The 25,199-nt window shown below is 35.2% G+C and overlaps 1 protein-coding gene across 3 annotated transcripts; it reads right to left on the reverse strand.

The window, feature by feature from the left end:
* On the reverse strand, positions 1 to 25,115 carry LOC110462729 (dynamin-like 120 kDa protein, mitochondrial). Of its 3 annotated transcripts, XM_021516851.1 has the most exons (30): positions 24,927 to 25,114; positions 22,677 to 23,076; positions 22,247 to 22,378; positions 21,961 to 22,057; positions 19,908 to 19,961; positions 18,492 to 18,568; positions 17,973 to 18,029; positions 17,570 to 17,674; positions 16,998 to 17,084; positions 16,253 to 16,329; positions 15,790 to 15,907; positions 15,252 to 15,326; positions 15,045 to 15,116; positions 14,378 to 14,477; positions 13,373 to 13,503; positions 12,792 to 12,864; positions 11,684 to 11,756; positions 11,081 to 11,196; positions 10,775 to 10,839; positions 9,878 to 9,954; positions 9,430 to 9,522; positions 8,763 to 8,835; positions 7,978 to 8,133; positions 7,028 to 7,136; positions 6,001 to 6,134; positions 4,930 to 5,016; positions 4,274 to 4,390; positions 2,598 to 2,691; positions 2,224 to 2,334; positions 1 to 1,855 (listed from the first exon to the last, which is right to left on the reverse strand). In XM_021516851.1, exons 1-30 carry the CDS (start codon positions 24,962 to 24,964, stop codon positions 1,791 to 1,793), a joined length of 3,063 nt encoding a protein of 1,020 aa, XP_021372526.1. In that variant the 5' UTR covers positions 24,965 to 25,114; the 3' UTR covers positions 1 to 1,790. The 3 variants fall into 3 exon arrangements, with proteins under 3 accessions (XP_021372526.1, XP_021372527.1, XP_021372528.1); XM_021516852.1 differs by lacking the exon at positions 19,908 to 19,961; XM_021516853.1 differs by lacking the exons at positions 1 to 1,855; positions 2,224 to 2,334; positions 2,598 to 2,691 and adding an exon at positions 2,830 to 3,102 and having other exon boundaries at positions 24,927 to 25,115.
* Positions 25,116 to 25,199: the final 84 nt, after the last annotated feature.

The raw sequence follows: 25,199 nt of genomic DNA on the forward strand, positions 1-25,199 counted from the left end.
GTATGTTATGATTTATTAAATGACATTTTATTGTTTTACATCAGGTATCAACAGAAAAAGAAGAAATGTTTGACAGTGTAGTACATTTAGAATCATATGCAGCATGATGCTAGCTTCCTTTCCACACTCCTTTTAAACATTGGCACCAGATACTGGCTTCTGCGGTAAATGCAGAGATTTACATTCCTAACATGCCGAGTTGATATCCACCGCAATTTAATAACACGAGTAGATTAGGTACTAAATATATAATGAATTACAAACATCAAAGAAAATCTGTTGAACACATTCATACTGTAATGCACGTAAAATAAGTGACACTATAGATCGTTTATCACATACATACTGAACAGCTTACAAACAGTACCTGAAGCCAACATTTCACTAACCGTGATGGTCACTAATGAATAATCACTGAAAAGCTTCACAAACAATTGGAGCTTGTTTCTCTGGGTTTTCGTCATTTTAAATACCCAGTATATAAATTAAATTTTCAAACATTAATACTAAATATAAACGATATTGTATATGAAAAAAGTATGTTGATACATATCCAGCAGAAGACTTGTGTATTCAAATTTATTCAACAGACAAAATGCCTTACTGATCATACTGATCATTTGATTCAAACATCTAGATTATTAACTTGTGAATGTAACAATATTTAATAGCAATGAATGAATATTGTGATATAAAGTTAATTGGAGTAACAAAATATAACCAACAAAGCTTTAAAATTCTGTAACTTAAAATGACTTAGAATATACAACTTTAACAAGGAAAATATAGCTTGAATCATCATAGGAAAACAAAGATGTGGACAACTTTTTATTAACATGCAGTTCTTGGGCTGAATAAGTTAAAGCCACTGCCAAAATCAATGTAGATTCAAGGTGTCTATCTGACCGTTTTGTTAAACTATTATATCGAGAAAAAACAACAACTTTTCATTGTGACGTCATTAACTATAAGAACAAATTATGATTTACCATTGGTGATCATTAACTTAAATGCACAATAAATGTTTGCAGAGGTCTTAGGTGAAGGCTTTCTACAGACAAACAATTTTACTGGTTAAATAGTTACAGTTATGTCTATAGCCGGACGGTTCTTACTCACCTGGCTAAAAAAAATTGCATTAAATGTAAAAATTAGCAAAAATATTTGATAATTAAGCTGTAGCTTAAAAGCAGTTTTGTAAAACTGACCTTAACATTGTGCTTTTACCAGGTATATCTGCTGACTTGTGTCTGAGCTTTGTATTGAGATAGGTTTAATTGGAAATGCATATTTTCATGAAATTAGGAGGTTGAGAGAATATGTAATTTAAAAGCGAATAATTTCCAAGAGATAGATATTTGTAGACAGTCTCACTCCGATCTTTATCAACAATAATGATAGGAGTTATATATTAGGTATAAATTTATTGATTATGTAAATAAAAATTTTCTTCCAGTTAATTCTTCTTTTATTTGATAACGATAATATTATGCTACTACATTACATACAAACATCCTGATACACTACATCCATCTGTTGTCAGTCGAAATACACCAGATGGTTGTCCATCAATAAATAAACTTATTGCCAGTAGCATATACAGACCGACATACACTCCATACAAACATATCACAAAAGCTAGAAACGTCTGTCAGTGTCGTGTTTAATATGATTAAAAACTTTCACAAAATCCATGTCAGCTTGCGTCCTGTATCTGCACCAAGTACACCATGCACACTGTCACGTTCCACAACACTATACCATACCCTATTACACAGTATTGTGCTTCATTATTTTTCCTTGTTTAAGGCATTGATAAATTCTTCTAGTTTTTCTTGAATCGTTCTGACTTTCTCTGTAACAGAAGCAAATAAAGTAGAAATTATATTCCACAATTCTGGGCTTTCTTTTCAATTACAAAGAATTTCAAATACAGAATTGCAATGCATGTATGATTTTATTTTTCAATACAAGAATTTACTAGATATGGTTTCTCTAAGACAAAATATAAGTGACCTAGTGATGAAAACAGTTTGATGCAAACAGAACCGTGTAACCTGGCTAATCTGAAGGATTAAACTGGCCCCGGTGTTGTGATTTCATTACATGAGCAATAACATTACCGTAGCTTTGTAAGAATTTCTGTCAACATTTTCATTGTAATAACACGAAATAAAAGACCGACTATAAGTTTGAACACTGCATTCCCCCTTTGAAACTTACTTAGCTCCTCAGCCAGCTGGACACGACGACCGGTCAATAACTTGGACAGTACCTCCTTGTTGTCCCCATAGTCCTCGAGGACATCCTTTATGATCCTCTCAAGTCGCCGAGCTGTCAACATTACCAGATTAATGTTTAGGGACAGGATGATAGAGGGACACAATACAAACGTGAGGATGGGATGATACAAGCTAAAAACATACAAGCCTATAGACGTGTTTTCTTTAGAATTTGAAATTATATTGAATTTTGAACATTTAAACATCTTTTGAAAGACTTCGCTGGTTTTAAAATAATATGAAGACAAATTTAGTTGGAAGTGAACACTGAGATATATAGTAAGATAGTAATGTTTAGACAGTTGAGGAGAATACCTTCATTGTTCATGACCTGTTGTCGTAGAGCATTACTGGTGACCTGTAACATCCTCTGTAGTCTCCAGAACAGTACCACATCATTACATTCAAGCTGTAACCAAACACAGGTCATATTCTCACAAAACTGTGTGACCTTCTAGTCTCCCGAACAGTACCACATCATCACACTCAAGCTGTAACCCAACACACAGGTCATATTATGTAACATCCTCTGTAGTCTCCAGAACAGTACTACATCATTACAGTCCAGCTGAAACCAAACACACAGGGCATATTATCTCAAAACTGTGGGACATTCTAGTCTCCAGAACAGAACCACATCATTACAGTCTAGCTGTAACCAAACACACAGGCCATATTATCACAAAACTGTGGGACATTCTAGTCTCCAGAACAGCACCACATCATTACACTCCAGCTGTAACCAAACCCACAGGTCATATTATCACAAAACTGTGGGACATGCTAGTCTCCAGAACAGTCCCACATCATTACATTCAAGCTGTAACCAAACACGCAGGTCATATTATCACAAAACTGTGTGACGTTCTAGTCTCCAGAACAGCACCACATCATTACACTCAAGCTGTAACAAAAAACACACAGGTCATATTCTCACAAAACTGTGTGACCTTCTAGTCTCCCGAACAGTACCACATCATCACACTCAAGCTGTAACCAATCACACAGGTCATATTATCTCAAATCTGTGTGACATTCTAGTCCCCAGAACAGTTTCACAGAATTACACTCAAGCTGTAACAAAAAACACACAGGTCATATTATGTAACATCCTCTGTAGTCTCCAGAACAGTAACACATCATTACACTCAAGCTGTAACCAAACACACAGGTCATATTATCACAAAACTGTGTGACATTTCAGTTTGATAAACAAGGGAAATGTCAAACTTCCTTCCCTTGACATGCTCATACAAATACAGAGGTGTAATATCCTTTGGCTTAGCCTGTGTTCTGCACAGAAAGAGGCAATAGACTGTATTAGCTGTCCCGGCCACTTTTGTTTATTGCCTTCTAAATGGTACATACTCAAAATGGCGGTTTGTCCATTGGACCAAAGTTGCTAATTAAATTGAAACAGACATCTGAACCATGATTTTTTCTGTCATTATTTCAAAAAGACTTTCAAGGTTTGTTTTAAAGTTTACAAGTCTATCATAAATTATCCTAATTAGCATACAACATTTAAAAGTAGATAAACTGGTTCTTCCACACAAATGACCAACCCCTAGTGGCTTTAAACTAGACAGGTGTGATGTTCCTGTACATTCCTGGGTACCTTGTATCACACATTTCTACAACCTATCAATCTTCTGTTTAACATGAGATGCAAGAGCCTTTGACACCAGGAGCCTGTTTGTTTGTGTGGAACAAACGGTCCGTCTCTTTTTAAATGTAACATTTTCGGGTATATATTTTGGCGCACCTGCAAACTTTTTGCAGGCCGATCAAGATCCTAGATCCTACTTTATCTCACCCGTTTGGATCGCCATAAACGAAAGTGGCCTAGATCTCTGAACATGGCTTGTATTAAACTGAATATGTCATTCCACTGAACTATGTTCTCTCAACATGTCCCGTTTCCCATTGTGATGTAAATGTTAGTATTACACTCCACAAGCTCTGTACCACACAACAAGGGATGAGCTTACCCCTGAGTCTTGGAAGCCCTTCTGGTAGTAGTAGAATCCCTTGCGACAGTCCTGGGCTTGAGATAGAGCCTTCTTCAAAAAGGATCCCCTATACACGTGGTACCAGGTCTCCTTAATCTGTTAACATAGACACAAATAGTAAACACCTACACTGAAACATATATGTTTCATATGATCAAAGACAAGGCACACTGTTTATTGAGAAACTGTTACCCCCGGGTCCCCTTCAAGTATTTACCCTTGGACGGCTGGTAGGTTTAATGTCCTATGAAGAACTAAGGTCATTTAAGGACGTGCCTACATGTGTGTATGAGACAGATTATGTTTGTGTAATGGACTCCTTGTGATGAACCCATGTTTAACTATTGTAAAATTGACTTTAATATGTAATAACTATTTTGTTAAGCTGCATACTAATGATCAATGTCATGATAAATAAATTCTCATTTTGACTGTTTTGAAGTAAAACATGTTACAGGTTGTGTCTGATAACATATCTGTCAACAATGTCGTCATTTCTGATATTAAGACTCCTTTCAACCATATCATTGTTTGAAAGCAAGCTATCTATCACAGTGACTTTTAACAAGACACATGTAAACCCTGTCATCGTGTTTGACCAGTACACGGTAATGATAACACTACTAGGTACTTACAAATTCATTGTCCACCTCTACACCTTTTGTCTGAAGGTTTCGTCTCACCGTGGTCAGCTCATCTGGGCCTATCACAGGTTTATGAGTCTGTGATAAAAGAAAGAGATACTGTAAGCACACTTGTTTCCTTATCAATAGAAATTCATATTTTTTGAAGGAGAGTTGGAGTGTTAGTTTATGATTGTCCTAAGAGATCTGGGCCTGTAGTCACACACCATTCTTAGGCATAAGCATGAATTCTGTGCTCAAACCAACTTTCTTGTAGCTTGTGTAATCTTGCAACATTGTCAAAATATAAAGTCTAGACAATGAAAATGTTTTTTGGCTTCCAAGTCTCTCAAAAGTTTCTGAACAGCAAATCATTGAAAAAATGAGAAATTTTAATACCGGTAATTTATAACTTGGACAAGGAATTGGACATGAGCATAGAATCTGAGTTTTAGCATAAGAACATTTTCATGCACACAGCCCCTAATGTACCATTGTGAGCTAAAAAAAATATGTAAGTACATTAAGAGTTATGTATAAAGTAACTTCTCCCAAAAAAAGTGTCTTGTTCACATTTGAAAATTATGCAAATGTAAGATAATAAATTATTTTCAAATCTTTCCTTCCCTGGCTGATGACTTTTTCAACTTTTAATACCTTGTCAGAATAGAGAATGGTTGGTAATTTGCAGCCTACCTTGTCAGAATGGTTGGTAATACGAGAATGCAGCCTACCTTGTCAGAATGGTTGGTAATATGAGAATGCAGCGCTAGCCTACCTTGTCAGAATGGTTGGTAATATGAGAATGCAGTGCTAGCCTACCTTGTCAGAATAGTTGGTAATATGAGAATGCAGCGCTAGCCTACCTTGTCAGAATGGTTGGTAATATGAGAATGCAGCGCTAGCCTACTTTGTCAGAATGTTGGTAATATGAGAATGCAGTGCTAGCCTACCCTGTCAGAATGGTTGGTAATATGAGAATGCAGCGCTAGCCTACCTTGTCAGAATGTTGGAAATATGAGAATGCAGCGCTAGCCTACCTTGTCAGAATGTTGGTAATATGAGAATGCAGCGCTAGCCTACCTTGTCAGAATTGAGAATCTTCTGTAGCTCGTCCTTGGTAGCCACACGGTTTTTGTGATCAGAAGTGCGGTGTTTCCAATGGAGCCATTGCTCCCGTGCACCTGGACCGGTCATCTCCTTGAGTCGAGCCTCCGCTACAATAGGACCACAAAGTCATAAGATACTTGATTAAACCTACCAATTAATCTATAAGAAAAGTATAACAGGATCATATAGTAGAAATAGGTTATGATTGATTTGATTACAGATTAAAGGAAATTAATTGAGGTATAAAAGGAGAGTGACTTATTTTATAAAACCTTATTCTGTCTTTGCGTATTGCAGTGTTATCTTCTCTTGTGAGCAGGTATTGATTGTTACGTCATTAACTGGTTTGTGTGAGAAAATTGCATCGTTTTCTTAAAAATTGATGACGTTACTCTCACAAACCAATGACTGACAATCAATACCTGCTAACAAGAGAAGATAACTCTGCAATACGCAAAGACGGAATTGGAGTATATTGGGCCTGCTTTGTACAACACAGAACTTGCTATACATGTACTAATTATCAGTACCTTAAATCATATCAGGTCTAAAATAACAATACCAACTAGAACTGTCAGCCAAAGGCTCTAACCCTGTGTAAGAGGTGTACACTTCCACGTGCCCAAGACCTTGGGCTAGTAGCTTTTATGTGAGGACTAATGAAAACTTTCAAAATTTACAATGAAAATATAGGTCAGACTAGTAAAATTTTGCAAAATCTGGCTGTGGGCTTGTAAAAATAAATATGTAATGACCATTGCAATTTTTAGGTATACATAGTGCCATATGGGGATTTTTTTAATAGAATGACTTGGAGGAGATGAAATGGTATGGAAACTGTGGGGACTACTGGTTTGGTCAAGGTTAAGTCTATAATAGTTCTATTTCATTATGTTACAGCCGAAGATTTATTATGAGGGTATATGTGACAAATACTGCAAAAATAAACCTTTCGCAAAAGCTTTAGATTTCAATTGTGTGTGGCGGTCGTTTTACTCACTCTGATCCAGACGAGAGCGTATGGACTCCTCCATGAAGCGTATAGCGCTGTCCCACTGCTGTTTGTCCGACACAGATCGGTCCTCCAGAGTGTTAACCTGGATCACACGCTGTCAACCACAATACACAATGTCATAATGAGAAAACACTGACTCAACAACGAGACACTTGATCTATAGCAAATAAGGGTATAATCATTGACGCAATATCACAAAACTTCAGGTTAATCAATGTGTATCTGTTTATGTCAATTATCCAATCAGTTTTTGAATATCATGACAAATATTGATAAATCAAATGATAAATCGAGAGGCTTGTATCTATTGTCAACCTTCTTAATGTCAACCAATCAGTGTTTTAGAGGACTGTTTCTTCAGACCATCAGTCTTAATGCCAACTCATCAGTGTTTTAGAGGACTGTTTCTTCAGGCCATCAGTCTTAATGCCAACCCATCAGTGTTTTAGAGGACTGTTTCTTCAGATCATCAGTCTTAATTTCAACCAATCAGTGGTTTAGAGGACTGTTTCTTCAGACCATCAGTCTTAATGTCATCCAATCAGGGACTGAGAGGACTGAATATGTGGTCCACAGTCTTAATGCCACCCTATCAGTGTTTCAAAGAAGATTTAAGTACCCTCCGGTAGACTATCTACACACTTACCAGACTATCCTCTGCCTAGCTGTCCCACATGTGTTTAGACTTGCTCGTCTCCATGACTATCTACACACTTATCAGACTATCCTCTGCCTTGCTGTCCCACATGTGTTTTAGACTTGCTTGTCTCCATGACTATCTACACACTTATCAGACTATCCTCTGCCTTGCTGTCCCACATGTGTTTAGACTTGCTCGTCTCCATGACTATCTACACACTTACCAGACTATCCTCTGCCTTGCTGTCTCACATGTGTTTAGACTTGCTCGTCTCTATGACTATCTACACACTTACCAGACTATCCTCTGCCTTGCTGTCCCACATGTGTTTAGACTTGCTCGTCTCTATCACTGTCTGTTTCAGCTTATCAAACAGCTCTTCATGAGATTTGCTTTTCTTGTCCCGCTCCACGAACTTTAGGAACTCATCATGTAACGTGTCCCATCCCACCTGTAATGTCAAGAACATAGTCAGCACCTCTTAACAAAACTGGAACAAGAAAATAAACAGCAATTGACAAGGTTGACAAATTTAAATATGTATTGTGACAATGTAAAACAAGGCATTCCCCAAGGTCCCTGTCCCACTGCAATGTGGTTTGTACTATATACACTAACCTCCCCTTGACTTCTGTTCAGAACTGTAGAACAGTGTGGCCGGGACACTTCCATTGACCAGCTAGCTCAATCGGTTAGAGTGATAATTTACCAGTCTGAAGTTCAGGGTTCAAATCCAAGTCTAGCCCTGTGCTGTTATTTTTTTACCAAAACACTGTTGTTGATTATATTTTGTTTATTACTTATTTAGTATGGTTTTCTTTTTAGAAATAATTTATCAAAGCTATAATCATGCAGGAAGGAACAGTTCCTATTACTTAGTCACACTATTTGGTAGTAGTATTGGTAGTAGTACAGAGATCCTAAAGTGTTTTATGTTCTGAGCATGATTTGTCAATTCTGGCTTTATCAATTTCTCTTCTTACAAATGTTATCCTACAAATAGCCCTTTAGACAACAGCATGATATTTTGAAATAATCAGTTAGAGATAATAAGTCAGTATGGACTTGTTAGCTACGTACCTCTACACATTTACGTGGCAGCACAGCGTCCGCCCACTGTTTGAGACGGATGTCTACTGTTGTATTGAATGTGCTAGAAAATCAAAATTTGACACATTACAACAGATGGATATATAATGTATCATATATTTATGTCCTTGTAAGGTATCATAAACTACAAAGTTATATTGATAACTGATGATTTTGTACAGTTTTTGTCCAGACGGGTCCAACAATAATTTGTAAACTTGTGTCAAACAGACCTATAGTTATGTCTATATGTAGTAATTTTACTTGTACAACCTGACATCTTGTTAAATCTGTACACATATATCATATTGGGTTCAGATAGGTTTTCTGTAATATTGACATTCAGTCTTCACATTAACAACATTCTCATATTAATTGGAACGGGGGGGGGGGGGGGGGGGCCAAATTAATATGAGAATGATGTTAATGTTAAGACTGAATGCAAAAAAAAAGATAGAAAATGGCATGGACTCAATACTTCAAAGATAAATGAATTCTTGCAAGCTTGGAACCCAAGTTTTGAAAAGGTTTTCTCTAACACTGCTTTGATACCATCTCCCCAAAACTAAATACATGTACAAAATTCAAGATCAACCAAACAACCAACAAATAATTCTGACGATGACGCTATGTGTGTTGTGACAAGATGAACACGTACCCCGAGTTTTGTGACTGAGCAGCAGGAAGATAGATGTTCTCAAAGAAGTGTGTAGATGCCTTGTCCCACAGACGCTGGGTAAATGCATCCTCCCTGGGTGGAACATCAAACAGAAAATGTTTAAAATGCGAAAAAATATAGCGCATTTAGTACAGATATATTTTTTCACCATATCTACATCAAACAAAATTAATGTCAAACTTATTGCATTAATTAGCACTTCTTCACTAGAAAATTCTGTTAAAAATTATCTAAATGTAATAAGTCTTAATTGGATATGTCAAGACATTTTTTTCTTATTTTCAATCATTAAGACAAACCTGGATACCTTTCCTTGGGTCATGTTCATATAATTAACTTTGCTTTACCCTTGGTATAAGAGAAGTGTAAAATAGAGAATTTCTGTTGTCTTCAGGAGTGAACGTGAAATGTTTTGACCCCTACATACCATTCCTTGGGTGTGACCTGGCTGAGGTTGATGATTTCATCCAGGATCTCACCCCGCGCCTTGTCAAATAGTTCATCCTGTGAGTAACAAAAAAACATGAATCAAGAAAACATTGTAAACCAACTTTTTTTGTTAAAAATTTAAGAAACTTGAGTGGTGAATACCTCTGAAAATTTGTGTAATGTCAGATTATTTAGTAAAAGGGAACCATGAAACTAAAACTAGATATAGTGTGATACCTATAGGGCTTCATACAATATTTCAATCTCAAACTTGAAGCATAAGAACAAATATTCCAATAGAATTTTATCATAGGAAATAAGAAATCTCAATAAAGTTTGAGTAAGAAACCATACATTTGATTTCTGGACGGAGAAACGCATCATGATATGCATAAAAGAAAGACATTGTGATGTGTATTGTATCCTACTGTTAGTCGTCATTCCAGCATAATTAGGACTGCAGCTACATGTATGACACAAACATTTCTTATTTTTTTCAGACACATAGTTTTAAGGTAGCGAAGTCAACGTAATCATGTGCAGTGTAGGTGGTTCCAGTACCCCTAACTTGGATACCTAAAGGTGTACAGGGCAGTTGAGGACTAGGGGTAAGCTATATAATTCATAACACCGCAACAGGTCCTGATGAAGCCAACTGTTTAGGCAAAACCAGTAAACCAGCAATACATTGTAGAATCTTACCCAATCTTGTTGCGGTTGTATTAATTATATTGATTTTTCAGACACGTTTACATAATAACTTTAACTTCAATACCTTGTAAAATACATATATTATTCTCACACAAACATTACACTGTAAAGTTCAATGATATTCCAGTACACAGTTGACCAAACCTGGTCCTGTCATTATTTTCTGAATGTCTAGTTAACTTACCCGGTCAAGCTCCCTAACACGTGGGAATGTGTTTTTCCATTCTGTTTCAAGATTGAATCTTGTAGCTGGAATGTATAATAAAATATTATACATATTTCTCAACTATCAATTTATTTCAATGTTGTAGTAAATGTTCAAATGTCTCTAGTTACTTAAGCATAAAATATAAATATCAAAGTAATAGGTTGAAACAGAATATACTTCACAGTCTGAATATTACATCACGACATTTCCGACCTTTGAGCCACAAAATATCTGACCTTTCATCCATGACATTTCTGACCTTTGACCCACAACATGACTGACCTTTGAAGGCATCCGCCTGCTGCTCCACCGACTCCTTCACCATTTTCCAGAAGAGTTCGGACACAGCCATACTCATGTTCTGTGTGTTCATCTGTGTAGGTTTCAACACGCCCTCCCTGTCAAAACATCACACTTACACATAATCTCAAGTATCAGGCAACACCTCTTCTGTTAGAATCAAAATAACTGAGCATTGAATATCAATCTACATCATTATTATTGATTTCCTTGGAGGTATTTTCTTTGGAGGTATTGTCTTTTAATGTGAAAATCTTAATGGTTGTACAACAAGAGAGAGATAACAGAATTCTTGAAAAAGGAAAATAGTATACTGAAAATGTTAAAATAGCAGTAGGCAGCCTGGCAATGAAACAAGAGGCATTATATTGAGGTATCAATGTACTAGGCAATGGGGGAAGAAGTCCCTAAATCTTGTGTAGTGTACCTGACTACAGAAGAGAAAGAGCTGTATACATAGGATTGCATTTGAACCAACCAGTTTGTTGAAGAAAATTGACAATACAGATAGATCTTGACATCAAGATTGTATATGTCTTTAAAGAGTGTTGGCATTTATAACAGCAGCATTATACAGGAACTTACTTGAACAATCTGGAGTTTCTAAAGAAGTTCTCCTCATGGTCCTTGATTGTCTGTATACTGTCATTCTGGTTACCTGTAATGTGTAAAAGTCATCAGAATCAGAAATTGTATCCGGTAATGATACCAGACTTTGTCATTCTGGTTACCTGTAATGTGTAAAAGTCATCGGAATCAGAAATTGTATCCGGTAATGATACCAGACTTTGTCATTCTGGTTACCTGTAATGTGTAAAAGTCATCAGAATCAGAAATTGTATCCAGTAATGATACCAGACTTTGTCATTCTGGTTACCTGTAATGTGTAAAAGTCATCGGAATCAGAAATTGTATCCGGTAATGATACCAGACTTTGTCATTCTGGTTACCTGTAATGTGTAAAAGTCATCAGAATCAGAAATTGTATCCAGTAATGATACCAGACTTTGTCATTCTGGTTACCTGTAATGTGTAAAAGTCATCGGAATCAGAAATTGTATCCAGTAATGATACCAGACTTTGTCATTCTGGTTACCTGTAATGTGTAAAAGTCATCAGAATCAGAAATTGTATCCGGTAATGATACCAGACTTTGTCATTCTGGTTACCTGTAATGTGTAAAAGTCATCGGAATCAGAAATTGTATCCGGTAATGATACCAGACTTTGTCATTCTGGTTACCTGTAATGTGTAAAAGTCATCAGAATCAGAAATTGTATCCAGTAATGATACCAGACTTTGTCATTCTGGTTACCTGTAATGTGTAAAAGTCATCGGAATCAAAAATATATCCGGTAACGATACCAGACTTTGTCATTCTGGTTACCTGTAATGTGTAAAAGTCATCAGAATCAGAAATGGTATTCGGTAATGATACCAGACTTTGTCATTCTGGTTACCTGTAATGTGTAAAAGTCATCGGAATCAAAAATATATCTGGTAACGATACCAGATTTTTCTTGAGCTCAATTTGGTGTCTGGAATTTCTAAAATAAACATCAACAGGACGTTTACTCTGTTAAAACCCTTACAGATACAATATATAACGACAATTTAAGCTAATGTTAACGAATCATTAAATATATCTTTAACAGAAGAAAATTCAAAAGTTTTTTTTATTAAAGATATCTACCTCTTCCAGTCACCACTGCAAAGTACCCTAAAGCTTTCATTGGAAATAGCTGTCCTTCTAGAATGGATTTGATCTGAAATAAAATGTATTATTCCCTATAATTCAACAGTCTATGATTTGTTTAATGTATAAAAAATATATACATTTTTTCGATAGATTAATTACCAGTTAGTTAATGATTAAACCAATGTGTTATCTTTTAGTAGAATTGTGAATTCTAGTTTCCAAAACTCCATTTGCAAATACATAGATCTTCTAACATTCACTACATTTGTAACTACGATGTTGGATAAAGTCCATAAAATATAATACTGTAAACAGGGAATTGTTCGCCGCAGCTTAACTTTCGCCTTTTTTATCCTCCCCATTTAGTGTGAATTTTTCATGAGAGCTAATACTTTTACACAACATGCAATATATAGTGGTTATCTGTGAAGAGCTATATTAACCCTTGGCGCACTTGGATTTTATTGGCAAAGGGCGAATATTTGACTGAGCGAAAGCTCCCCAGTATAAACTATAGTGATCCAAATATTAACAGTTCTCGTGAAGGAATTAAATTTGAATTTCCTGTAACTCACACGATCAGGGTTGTACAGGTTACTTTCTGCCAAGTCAACCTTGGTCAGCACAAATATGGTTCTTCGCCCAGTAGGGTCCATCTGACTGACCAGATCAGTCACATTACTTCTCTCAGCATCTAATGAACCATCTACAACAAATGAAATAATACATCACATCTGACTATCAAACCAGACAGATAACATCACTAAAATCAGAGTCTGAATAATTACAGTGGAATCTGTATAAAGCGACCACCCAAGGAAAATTCAAATCTGGTCGTTAAATAAAAGTGGTCATTTAATATATAACTGAGCAACCGGTGACGTAAAGTTTGACCATATTTGTTTAACAGAATTACCTGGATGCATTTGTTCAAAAGGTGGTTAGCTTAATCACAGTTTAACGACATTTTTCAACCTTTGATAATTTCGTCAATATTCAAGGTAAAACATCACAATTTTGCATGTAAATTCACTTTACTAAACATTTGATATCTGGAAAGTTGTAACTAATTCAATGGTTGTGTTTTTAAGTTACTCAAAAATTAAAATTTGCATTAATCACTATTTAAGCTCATCACTTTTTGAACAACTGGGCCCAGATCGACTAATCGAGCGGCTCCTGAAACGGACCAACAACCCCAACCCCAACTGCACTTTTACACATGCATATCTAGGTAGTTTAAAACAACATCGTTCAATAGATCAGGTGAATAACTAAACAATAGTTAAATGATAATTATGACAGCAAATAATGAGTTGAGAGTGTTTGGGAAGAATTTGGTACCTCCTGCGGTGGTCCAACAGGTTGGTTTACATGTGTTTTTCGTTTATTTTATGATGGAAACTATATCCAGTTAAAATTTGACCTAGATAAAGCAAACAGCTTTGATGGACTTTCGATTGAGACGTCAGGATGTAGCGCCGTCAGCCAACTTTGACGTCATTATAAGAAAGGTCAATGAGTGCACGTGTCCCACATGGTTGTTCCTTATGAGACGACTACAGCTGTGTGGTGCCTACCTTGAATACAAAGGACTATAGAATTGGGGTTTTCCATGTAACTTCTGACTAGGCGTTTGATGGACTCCTTTGTATCAGGTGCCATCTTTGTAGTAACAGTCTGCAAGGGGAAACACATGTAAATAACGGTAATACTTCTATTGATATAAAGCGCAGAGCATGATAAAGTAACAAGTTCCATCAATAGCATCTAAATTGTATGGAGTAACTTTATTTCTGTTTGAAAATTTTACCTTTTCATATTCTATAGTATTTTTGGCATGGATACCATTTTCAAGTCTAAAAATAGCGTGGGCGGGTCTTGCAGTGGATAGCCTTTCACCAAGGCGATCTGGGTTCATGTCCTTAATAGGGCATGAATAGGTATGGGTTCACCTGCCCACCTATATGTGTTTTTCTGTGGGTGTTCAGGTTTTCTCCCACAAAGAGGGACTAATATAAGTTGAAATCACTTATTTCATAATTGTTGTAAAATCATTAAAGTTTCTATCTATATTTAAGAAACGAGAACTTTTTCAGAAGTGATAGTTATATAAAGGGAGACTTTCAACTCTGAATATCTAAAAAGTGGTTTGTATTATGTAGTGTTTCCACTACTCAAAGAATATGTGTACATTCTACTAGTACTGCTTTGTATAGTATGGTGCATAGATAATAACACACTTACAGAAATAATACCCGGCAGATCCACAAGTACCATCCTCGGGAGACCAGGTCCCTTCACTGTCATAGCAATACACTACAAAACAAACAATTTAATGTATTATACACTGTAACCCATTCCATTACTGTGAGTCACAGATTATGTGTTGCCCTCCTCGGCTTATTACAAGATACAGTAAATATTAATCCAACACAGCCCTAAGATACTCACTTCTGGACTGACTGTCTGTCCCTCTTGTACGCTCGCTTTCATTCTCAGCTCCACTTCCTTCCTGAGGGCCGCCAGCTGTGTATAAGTTTGAGTAGACAGTCAGATATGTCACATATAAATCTGTTACGTTTATAAAACTCTGTCAATGTTATCACGGATGATACCACACATTATAAATTGATAATATAATATTGAGATTGTTTTCAAATTATATTTCAATTTCCCTTTATAGATGTGATTATATTTAATATCTACTTATTTGCTTTGTTGAAATGTATATTCATTTATATTTTAACAATAGAAAATTGCTCAACAAAATGAATGCAATCAATACTGAAAATGCATTTATTTATTACCAAAAACTTAAACTTCCTTAAAATATTAAATAAATTTCATATTCCTTTTATGTCAAATACAAAATTGAAATTTTACTTTCAAGGCATATAATATTCAATGTCCAAAACTCTAAACTTAATATGGAATGGTTATGGATACTTGTATTCCACATTTGGATATTTTCTTGAAGCTCTATCCATACCTCAGACTCTTTCGAGAGGTCAAACTCCCTGGTGCTGTCCTTGAACTGTGCTATATGGTAGGGACCTTCACTAAGTGTGACCTTTACTGGTGACCTTGTCATCATTTCTCCTGAACCCCTGTTGACCAAACATCACAGCATCAGCTATCATATTGTATTTTATTACAATGTACTATAGTCCTGATTATCCAATACTCGTTGGGGGGAGGTCCTTAGTATATGAGCATATATATATATACACAAGTGATATTTTTGCCTGTGTGTTCTTGGGTGTATTACACAACGTTACAAGAGAACTGTATCAACAAATGAAGTAGATTCAAACCATTTTTTTTCTAGATCTAGCAATTTTATGATAATGAATTTTCTTGGTTTTTTTTCAAGATCCAACTATTTTGAGATATTGAAGGACTCTAAAAAAATTATAACAACTTAAAATTGCAAGTTTTTCCTAGATACAAACCTTGGAAATATCCTGGCTCTGGCAATCATCTCCAGAACACTGGTCTTACCAGAACTCTGGTCACCCACGACGACCACCTACAAACACACACACAGACAGTGCCGATGTTATATACATTAATCTGTGGAAATTTTTATACGCCACACTATCAAAATCTATGTTGTAAAGAATTTATTTTTCTACATAGGCTTTCTTCAATTATAGATCATAACCTTGTAAACATTGCTGTTGATCATTCATGGTCACAAAGGTACATCACCTTTGTATATTTTATATAAAGGGGATAGAGAACATAGAGTCAAACTTTCATAAGCAGGCTATCCTTCAATAATTGTTTAGCATTTTTACTCAGCCTTGCATTATATGAGTAATATATACTTGCAGTGAAACATGTTTATGACAAACACGTTCAAATAGGACTGTTGAAACCCCTGGTAACATTTCTAACATTTATTACAACATGATAAACATGGTTCTCTTTTTTTTGGAGACCAAAATGCTGACTTTTCCATGGTTTACCCTTACTTTTATATACGTAATATATATTTCATATCTTGTCCCCAAATTTAAAATTGATTCCTGGCTAATGACTTGCGTTTCTTGATATTTGTGAAGACAAGTATATTTCCAATTTGTCTTCGCCCTATTAGCTTGTTACATTAGTTCACCGTCTCTGTTTGTAATACGGGAGTACATTTTTATTTCTGTATTTTACCAGACTGAGTGTACACTATATGTCACATACCCTGGGAAGGTTATCCTGTGTGTTATAGCTCGAATCATACACAGCCAGCTCATCCAGTACCTCAGAATACATATCTATCAGGGATTTCTGTAAAGCAAACATTGTCATTTTATTTATTGCTCATTGTGGCTCAGCTCATTTATCACTAGCACAAATAAAAGTTCCAAATATCAGTTATCTTGCAAAAGAAAATGCAACTAGTATTTTTTAAGTGCTAATCATATTAAGTTATATACTACATGTAGTATTAATTAAAGTACAGTTGTTGAAATTATTATTCCATACTGTACATATAAGTCATAACTAATAACCCCTGAATCTGAGGGGGGCAATTCTGTGGGGTGTATGTGTGTGTGCGTGTGTGATAACGTGTGACAATTTTGCCACATCCAATTTAATAGGTTTGTTTCATTCTTGGCCTGATGATCTATGCACATATCTGATTAAGAATTCCACATGTATAGAGTTGTGAGCTAAACTTCCAAAATAATTTACATAAAAATAAATTTCTTAAGAATTTCAAGTAAATCTGTTACAATTACCATGTACACAGATATAAAATAATTACAAACCTTCATCACTCGCTTTCGTCCTCCCTTGCTTTCCTTCAGCAGCAGATTTTTCTTCAGGTCTTTGTTTTCTTTTTCTAATCTGTCTATTTCTTTCTGGTAGCGAATCTGCATATAAAATGAAAAATATTACAAAATTTAAGAATCTGATTTAATAGCTTACCATAACATTACAGCGTTCATTTATTATAGAGACAACTTGTATTGTATGTAACTGGTTCAAAGTATGAGTTATTAACCTTCAATTTTCGGTATATTTTTGTATACTATATAGAAGGAAGCATTCCCTCTTTGTATAATATGCCACCCATGAAGCATTAAAACTTTATATATGATCGATTCTATTAAACAAATTGAGCGAGGTATTTTCAATTTTCCAATTAAACCGTCCTGAAACAACACCTACCTGTATCTGGATCATCTCATCTCGAGTTTCCTCCAGTCTCTTCTGCTGGTCTTTAGTCTGGAAAAAATCATGTTATATGAGATGGTCGAAAGCAGTATACAGCCATAGGTATCATTTAGGTCTGCGGTAAATCAAAATGGCTACAATATCTGCAGGTACAGGGATATGATGCGTATGGGTTTTGTATTACAGGGGAAGGTTGATATTGTTCTTTCCTTGCCATCTTTTGCTTTTTCAAAGCTCTCCAACCCTGGCAGCCCGTTATCAAAATATTTATACATTTTATGTATATTGGCTGGGGAAATAAAAATGTTTGGAAAAAAATAGGGCACACAAAAAATAGAAATACAGCTGGTATAGGAATTATATCAGAAGTAACAATACCTGGTGATATTTGAGCTTCTATAACCATGCAAATCTTTCATAAGAATATGACTGTGCTTTAATATGATAACTTAACCACCAAAACCATATTGCAGTATTTCTACCACTGTCCACACAGACACACATTGGATGTACCTGTTTGCTGCTTTCTGTCCTTTCAGCCTTATCACTCATCCCAAGCAGGGGTAGCACCCCCTTCTTAGTTGACGAGTCTGTAATAAACAGGTCATTGTTAGCTCAAACCAACCTCTCACAGAAATAATATCTATTACTGGATTTGGAAAACAGGATCGCTGGCAGAAAAGCATGTGAACCAACAACTGAAGAAAATGCCCGTGCTACTTTACTTATTTACCCCAAAATTTCATTCCAACTTTGACTATGAACATTCACTAAAAAAAAAATCTATTGTAAAAAAGTAATTATAAAAGAATGATTTAAATAACGCTGGTCAGTGGTTTACGGAAATTGGATCATAATCCTAGAAAATGATACAACAGATGCAGTAATTTGAGTGTAGAAATCTTTCTTTATTCTTATTTGTAAACTTGACCAGCTGCTGGTGTTGCTGGTGTTGTTGGAGTATCGGAACACACCAAGTACATATACATGTACCAACAAACACAGCAGGTGATCATGCACCAGTTATCAGCCCACATGCTAGTATTATTGCAAAAATATGAGCATAACATCCTATATGTAATATCATGCAGAGAAACTGTGAAGACTAGTGCAATATCATTTATCAGATTACCTGGATATGAAATACTGACTAGAAGTCAATGAAATATTATTAGTAAACTGGTATGGTAATTGGTATTAAGTGATAAATCCTTAATTGTACTCAGTTCTAGAAACACCCTAGACCTACTGAAATATTTTTCCTTGCAAGTTATATCTCTAATTGCAAACAAAATCGATGTGAACTTATATTAAATTTTCTGGGTGTGAGAGATAATTTCTATTAAAGTATTAAGTATATATTGATATATAGCATTTTGAAGGACACTGAAGACGACGATCATAACATGTGACAGAGAATTTCTACTGAAGTTTATAGAACAAAGATGGATATGCAATTGTTTCCTTTCTGCTGAAGTCACCAGTAAAAGCTAACTGAGCTACAAGTGTCGTCGCACTGGGCGTCGACAACAAAGAGATATTTCCACATCTAATGTCATGCCATCTGCCAAGTGTGCAGTGTCAGTATACGTAACTCAGGTTCATCTAGGGTTATAACAGAGTTATGGCCCTTGGCTGTAAACTGGGATTACATGTACACATGACTAAGGAATTTTAATGTACAACAAATTCAACTTGTTAACATGAAACCACATGTATCACTGCATTAAATATCAACAAGGTCAATATCCAAAACAAAATGCTAGACCCTTTATTATCACAGACCAATGCAAAAATATTTTTGGTGAAGTTAGTTTCAAAAATTGACACTGGTCAAAAGGTTTTGTGATCATATTATTTTTGAATGATAATGTGTTTACCTGGTAAATAAGTATGGGAGGACAAAGTTAAAACACATAGTCTACACACCTGGCATCGGCGATCCCATTAGGTGGAAAACACCTGTTTGCATTTGTGGTACACCTGACAAAGGACAAAAGGACATCATCACACCAAGTGGATATGTATACGTATAGCTCCATATGTACAGCAGAACATAGCCACACAGTAACCTCATTACATCCGACAGCCAGAGTCACTGATGGTGAATGATTCATACAGTTTAACATATTTGTAGAAGGGATTGTTTTATGACTCAATTACGCTTTATATACCGGTAGATATCAATCATTCTTAAGTTTCAAAGTGAACATTTCTAAATAAAATACAAATCATTTCTCATAATTTTGATAGAAGTTGAAAATATTTGTATTAAGTCAAGGTTAAACTAACTACTGTATGGGATTTTCCAGAATTCCGGAATCTATTTAAAGTCATTTTTGAAGTTATTATGTATAGAACTTGGTGGTTTGGCCAGGAATATGAATACACCCACTGAATCATAAGCAGCCCTGAGTGTCATCAGTAAGTGAAATGACAAGACCAAACAGAACTGAAGATCAACCAACCAAAATAGAGAAAGCAAGATTTGATGCAGACACAATGAAGTACAAAAACCCCAATTGTGATGTGATGACCACATGACATTGTATGTTATACAAATAAAAATAAAATATGAAAATACAAAGAATGAACATTCCTTCCATTTGAAAATAGGGTATTCTAGATAAATATTGAAAATCATTAAAAATACAAAGTTACAAAAAATGAATACAATATTGATATGTGTGTATGCTTTTAAACAAACCTTGGTCGACCACGGCTTCTACAAGTTAATTTAGTAAACTTACCATTTGTAGGTATATGTAATAATGTTAATACGGTAAGTGTTGTAATCAAGCACACACATGTCTGAAGCTGATACAGAGTTAGTGTAGCTATATAAAACACAGTGTGTCACATACAAGTCCATACAATATTTAAGACTTACAGTATATATATAAAGTTATTAAAGTACTAAAAAAAAGGAATTTCTTAATTAATCTCACTTGTAACAAGAGATTCGGAGGGCCCATATTGCTCACCCGGATGGTTTAGCAAATTTTTCATTGAATGCATTTATTTGTTGTCATGTGATGTCCCTGTGAACCTGTATGAACTGTATACTCATGTATCATAGTGTGGTGTTAACTCTGACCTCAGACATTCACGCTTCATCTGACAGATGTTTTACAGTTCAAACCAAAATAGTAGAAAAGGAAACTTTTTACACATTTCTATTGCAAAATTGTACTGCAACATTTTTTCATTGAATGGATTTATTAGCAATTCATCATGATCATTATTCAATCATTGATTGATCCAAGTGATTTCTAATACTATTTAATATATCCAAGATGAACTTTTAATACATGAGTAACCCAACTGGGTTGTAGTGTAATTATACGTATATATTGTCATGTGTTGTCCCCATGTGTACCTGTATGAACTGTATAGTCATGTATCGTATTGTGGTGTTAACTCTGACCTCAGACATTCACGCTTCATCTGACAGATGAAGTGCTGACAAGTGACATTCGACGAGCGGCACGCATTTCTCCCCTACTTTCACTGCCCCTGCTCACTAAGCTTTCTTGGTAAACCTCTTTTCTCCTACCGATCATTCAACAACTGTTACTCGTGAGGGTCAGTTGTCTAAGCATACTACTTATAACTACAAAGCGCAGGTTGGAGCAAAAACCAAGCACATGCAGGTCATAATTATGCCTTCAGGAAGGATCTCAAAGTCCGTCATTCCCCAATACTACAATACTATAGCTATAGAAGAACCTGGAGGCCTAATAAGCATAGTGTCGGTGTGAATGGGAATGTCTGTGTGACCGAGGGTGTGTTTGATTTGGTATGAGTTCCTGTGCGTGTATAGTGTCCTAGTGTATAGTCTGTTTCACTAATGTGCTGTCTTTGTGTTTCAGGTCTTTGCAATACATCTAATAAATAAGTTTTGAGGAAGACCAACCGAGTTAATTTGTATTTGATTCCGTAATTAGACGGGAACCCCCGTTTGGCACATTTATATACGTACCCTCAGAGAGAATAGATGATAGATCCATATTAGACTTCTTGTTGAGCATTTCTTCTTGCTTCCTCTTAAAACTTTCAACTTTGTTTTTCATCCATCCCTAACAGAGAAGAGGGGGAATAATATATCTACATTGCATAAAACACTCTTAATTTTATACATGTATATCCTTTTTTTCAAATGAAAATTTATGTTACAGGACTTGTGATAAAAAGCATCTGTAACCATTCAAACATTTATGATAAGTGTAGAAAATCTTAATCCGTATCATAAATGAGACCAGTTTTACCTTTTCTGGAAGAGACAAGGATTTTCTTGCCTCTTTTATGGATTGCATAAACTTGTCCATCTGTTCTGAATCAGGTAAATACTCTTTTGTCCATGAGACATCAGGAAACATTCCTTTAAATGTATCCATTTTCTGAAATACAGCAAAGAAATATTCCTTCATTAATTTTGCTTTTGTTTTATGCAATAAAAGTCCAAAATCTTTGACTTGTCAATTGTTTTCCTTGTAATATCCTGATGAAGCGAAAGAAATTGTCAATGCTTCCTAAACTAGTTGAGTGCATTTAGTGAGTTAAATACAAAACTAATATACTATAAACAAAGAAACATTCAATGAAAAACTTTATTTTTGAAAACAACTAACATTCAATCAAAAACTCATTTATGGTAGTAAAAATTCTTCATCGCAGAAGTTTTAAGCTTTGATTTACCTGTGTAGCCCAGGCACCTCCTCCTACGGCACCAACCAGCATAAGATATCGAATCTTGAGGAATCGCCCCACACCAGTCAAGACTCGAACCACAGTTCCAGCACTGCGAGTATTTGCCCCTGCTCCGACCTGAGCTAGCCATGATTTGGGGATCAGAAAGTTGACACTCCCCGAACGTGGAATTCTTGTGTGTAATTGTTTTATTGTTAGCCCAGTCAATGGGTACCTAGAAATGTTTAAAATTTGTGGTTGAAGTAGCATTCCTGGCTGTTGCTGCTGTGAGTAATGGCCGCCTGTGTAATACCGTGGTATAACTGCCAAGCTTCGCTGAGCATTAGTGATACTACCATCATGTATTGCCTTCTCTCCTGCTTTCCTCAGGCATACTTGACACAATGGACTAAAAAAGAAATTTGAAAAAGAAAAATATTTAAAAAGGGAAAGTTCATACCAGTTATCTAAGATACAAGTCTTCAGAAAAAAAAGTCACATACTTGGTAGTCATATGGTAAATAAAGACAGTGGGGACATGTTTATGTATGCTTCTGGTGTAAATGTAAATCATAGCTAAACATATATTGCTGTGCCTAGATCTGGTGAGGTTGGTGGGCATGTGTTGGAATTAACATTGCATGTGCACCCACTGATTTAGAGTTAGTTTTAATTTGGTGAAGATTCAAAAGAAAGATATCAAAAAAAGAAAAGAAACTGGTATGTTAATATACTAAATTCTTTTTTAAAATCCTGATTTATTTTATCTTTTCTCAATTGTGGAGCATTCAATGACATTTATGAAAACTAAACATTTTCCTGAAAATATAACACTATTTCTATGATGTGTATAAGCCCACCAGTTTCATTTTTTTTATGATTTCAAAGATATTAGTTTACTAATCATAAGACTTAATTGTATAGCCAAATCTGGATGAAAAATGACGGACTTTGAGATCCTTCCTGATGGCATAAATATGACCTACATGTACTTGTTTTTTATTGTCAGACCATCCAAAAACTTCACACCAGTGTTTTAGCATACTGTTGTGACTGTTGATCAAAAGTAAACAAACACATGACCCCTTAATTATATAAACCATCATGTGATATCTGCATCTAAAACTCATCTGAATCTGGAGATTATACATTAAACAACATATACTGGGCTTTTAGTGTTTGTACTGTTTTATGGCCTGTCAACAATTTGAGTCATTTAGGCTTTATTTCACAATATTGACAGTGAGAAATACCAAACTGAAACAACTGTGGGATTACATTAAAAATTATAAAAACTGTTATATTATGTAACTTAAAGTTATTCACTACTGGACTTATGTGCAGGTCTCTTCAATTTTTGTCTTTTGACTTTTCACAATTCTTAATTCCTTACATAATTATACCTTTATTACTGAGTCATTCAAAATGAAAATGAAGTAATCTTTACTTAAATTGCATACAACAATTGTTTTGTATTTAAAACATCTACAATAATCCTAACATCTGGAAATAACATTCTTTGCCTGTTATTATGGTCAATGTTTAAGCTTAATTTTGTGTCTATTTACTTGTTAGTCATGGGTTGACAATTTTTTAAATGCATTTTTTTTATTTGATCTATGTTTACTTTAGGGTGATAAACATTAGTTTGAAAAGTTGTTTCATAATAGTTGTTAAATAAATAAATTAAAGTTGCATGATTTCATTTTATTTGTATTTTTTTGGGACAACTCAAGACAACTCCTTCTAAAATGAATTGTGAGAAGAATTACGAAAAGGTCACAACTGAAAACCAAAATACATTAATACATATAGTGTCTTTGGTGTCATGACATTCTGTCAAAGGATTTCATCATAAATTAAAAGTGACTTTGGCTCTGAATCAACCCTTCGAATGGTTGGCATCATTCAAATTCCTAATTACTGAATGTTTCTTTATCGTACATCCTAAGGTTTTACAAAACGACCTGGTTATAGATCGAGTTTTATGGTTTGTTTTTATAATAATTTACAGACTGATATGTCATGGCGTCTGCTAAAAGTAAAATGTAAGTAGTAAATGATGGGGCCAACGAATGTTATCAAACAAATTAGTAAAAAACATGTTAAACGCGAAATGAAAAAATACAGGTCGTGAAAAGTTTTTGGACACATCAACTATGAAGTCCAACAGCATTTATGCTAAATTTAAAGTGATGAACTGCAAGAACCGGGAAATGGAGGAGGGGGGTACCCTATGGTCATAGCTTCATACGGTACCCGAAGTGTCCGTTGAGTACCAATCTCGCCTTCAACATCTTAGTTCTTGTTGTTTTAAACCTCAAGAAAACGGTAACGGCTTTTCGTTTTCTCCATTGTCTCTAGTTCAATATTTTATCCACATGGTATTTTTCAGGTTTCGCTTCTTTCCTGTCGAAAATGACCTTCACACGTAAAGTCGAGAATTGTGTTATCTGTTTATTTTCGTAAAAAATAATTGTTTCAATTATGAACAGATCGAAACAAATGTAGACAATTAAAGTGAAATTTGAT

This window comes from Mizuhopecten yessoensis, unplaced genomic scaffold (assembly GCF_002113885.1).
Source record: "Mizuhopecten yessoensis strain PY_sf001 unplaced genomic scaffold, ASM211388v2 scaffold10829, whole genome shotgun sequence".
In the NCBI taxonomy this organism is placed as follows: domain Eukaryota; kingdom Metazoa; phylum Mollusca; class Bivalvia; order Pectinida; family Pectinidae; genus Mizuhopecten; species Mizuhopecten yessoensis.

Bases quoted from the DNA above. Each gene is read 5' to 3' on its own strand.
- LOC110462729 (XM_021516851.1), bottom strand. From the start codon at position 24,964: ATGTTGAAGGCGAGATTGGTACTCAACGGACACTTCGG. The intron at 9,523-9,877 runs GTATGTAGGGGT...TGTTCCACCCAG, and splicing joins CAGGTCACACCCAAGGAATG to GGAGGATGCATTTACCCAGC. The intron at 5,017-6,000 runs GTAGGCTAGCGC...CTTTTATCACAG, and splicing joins AGATTCTCAATTCTGACAAG to ACTCATAAACCTGTGATAGG.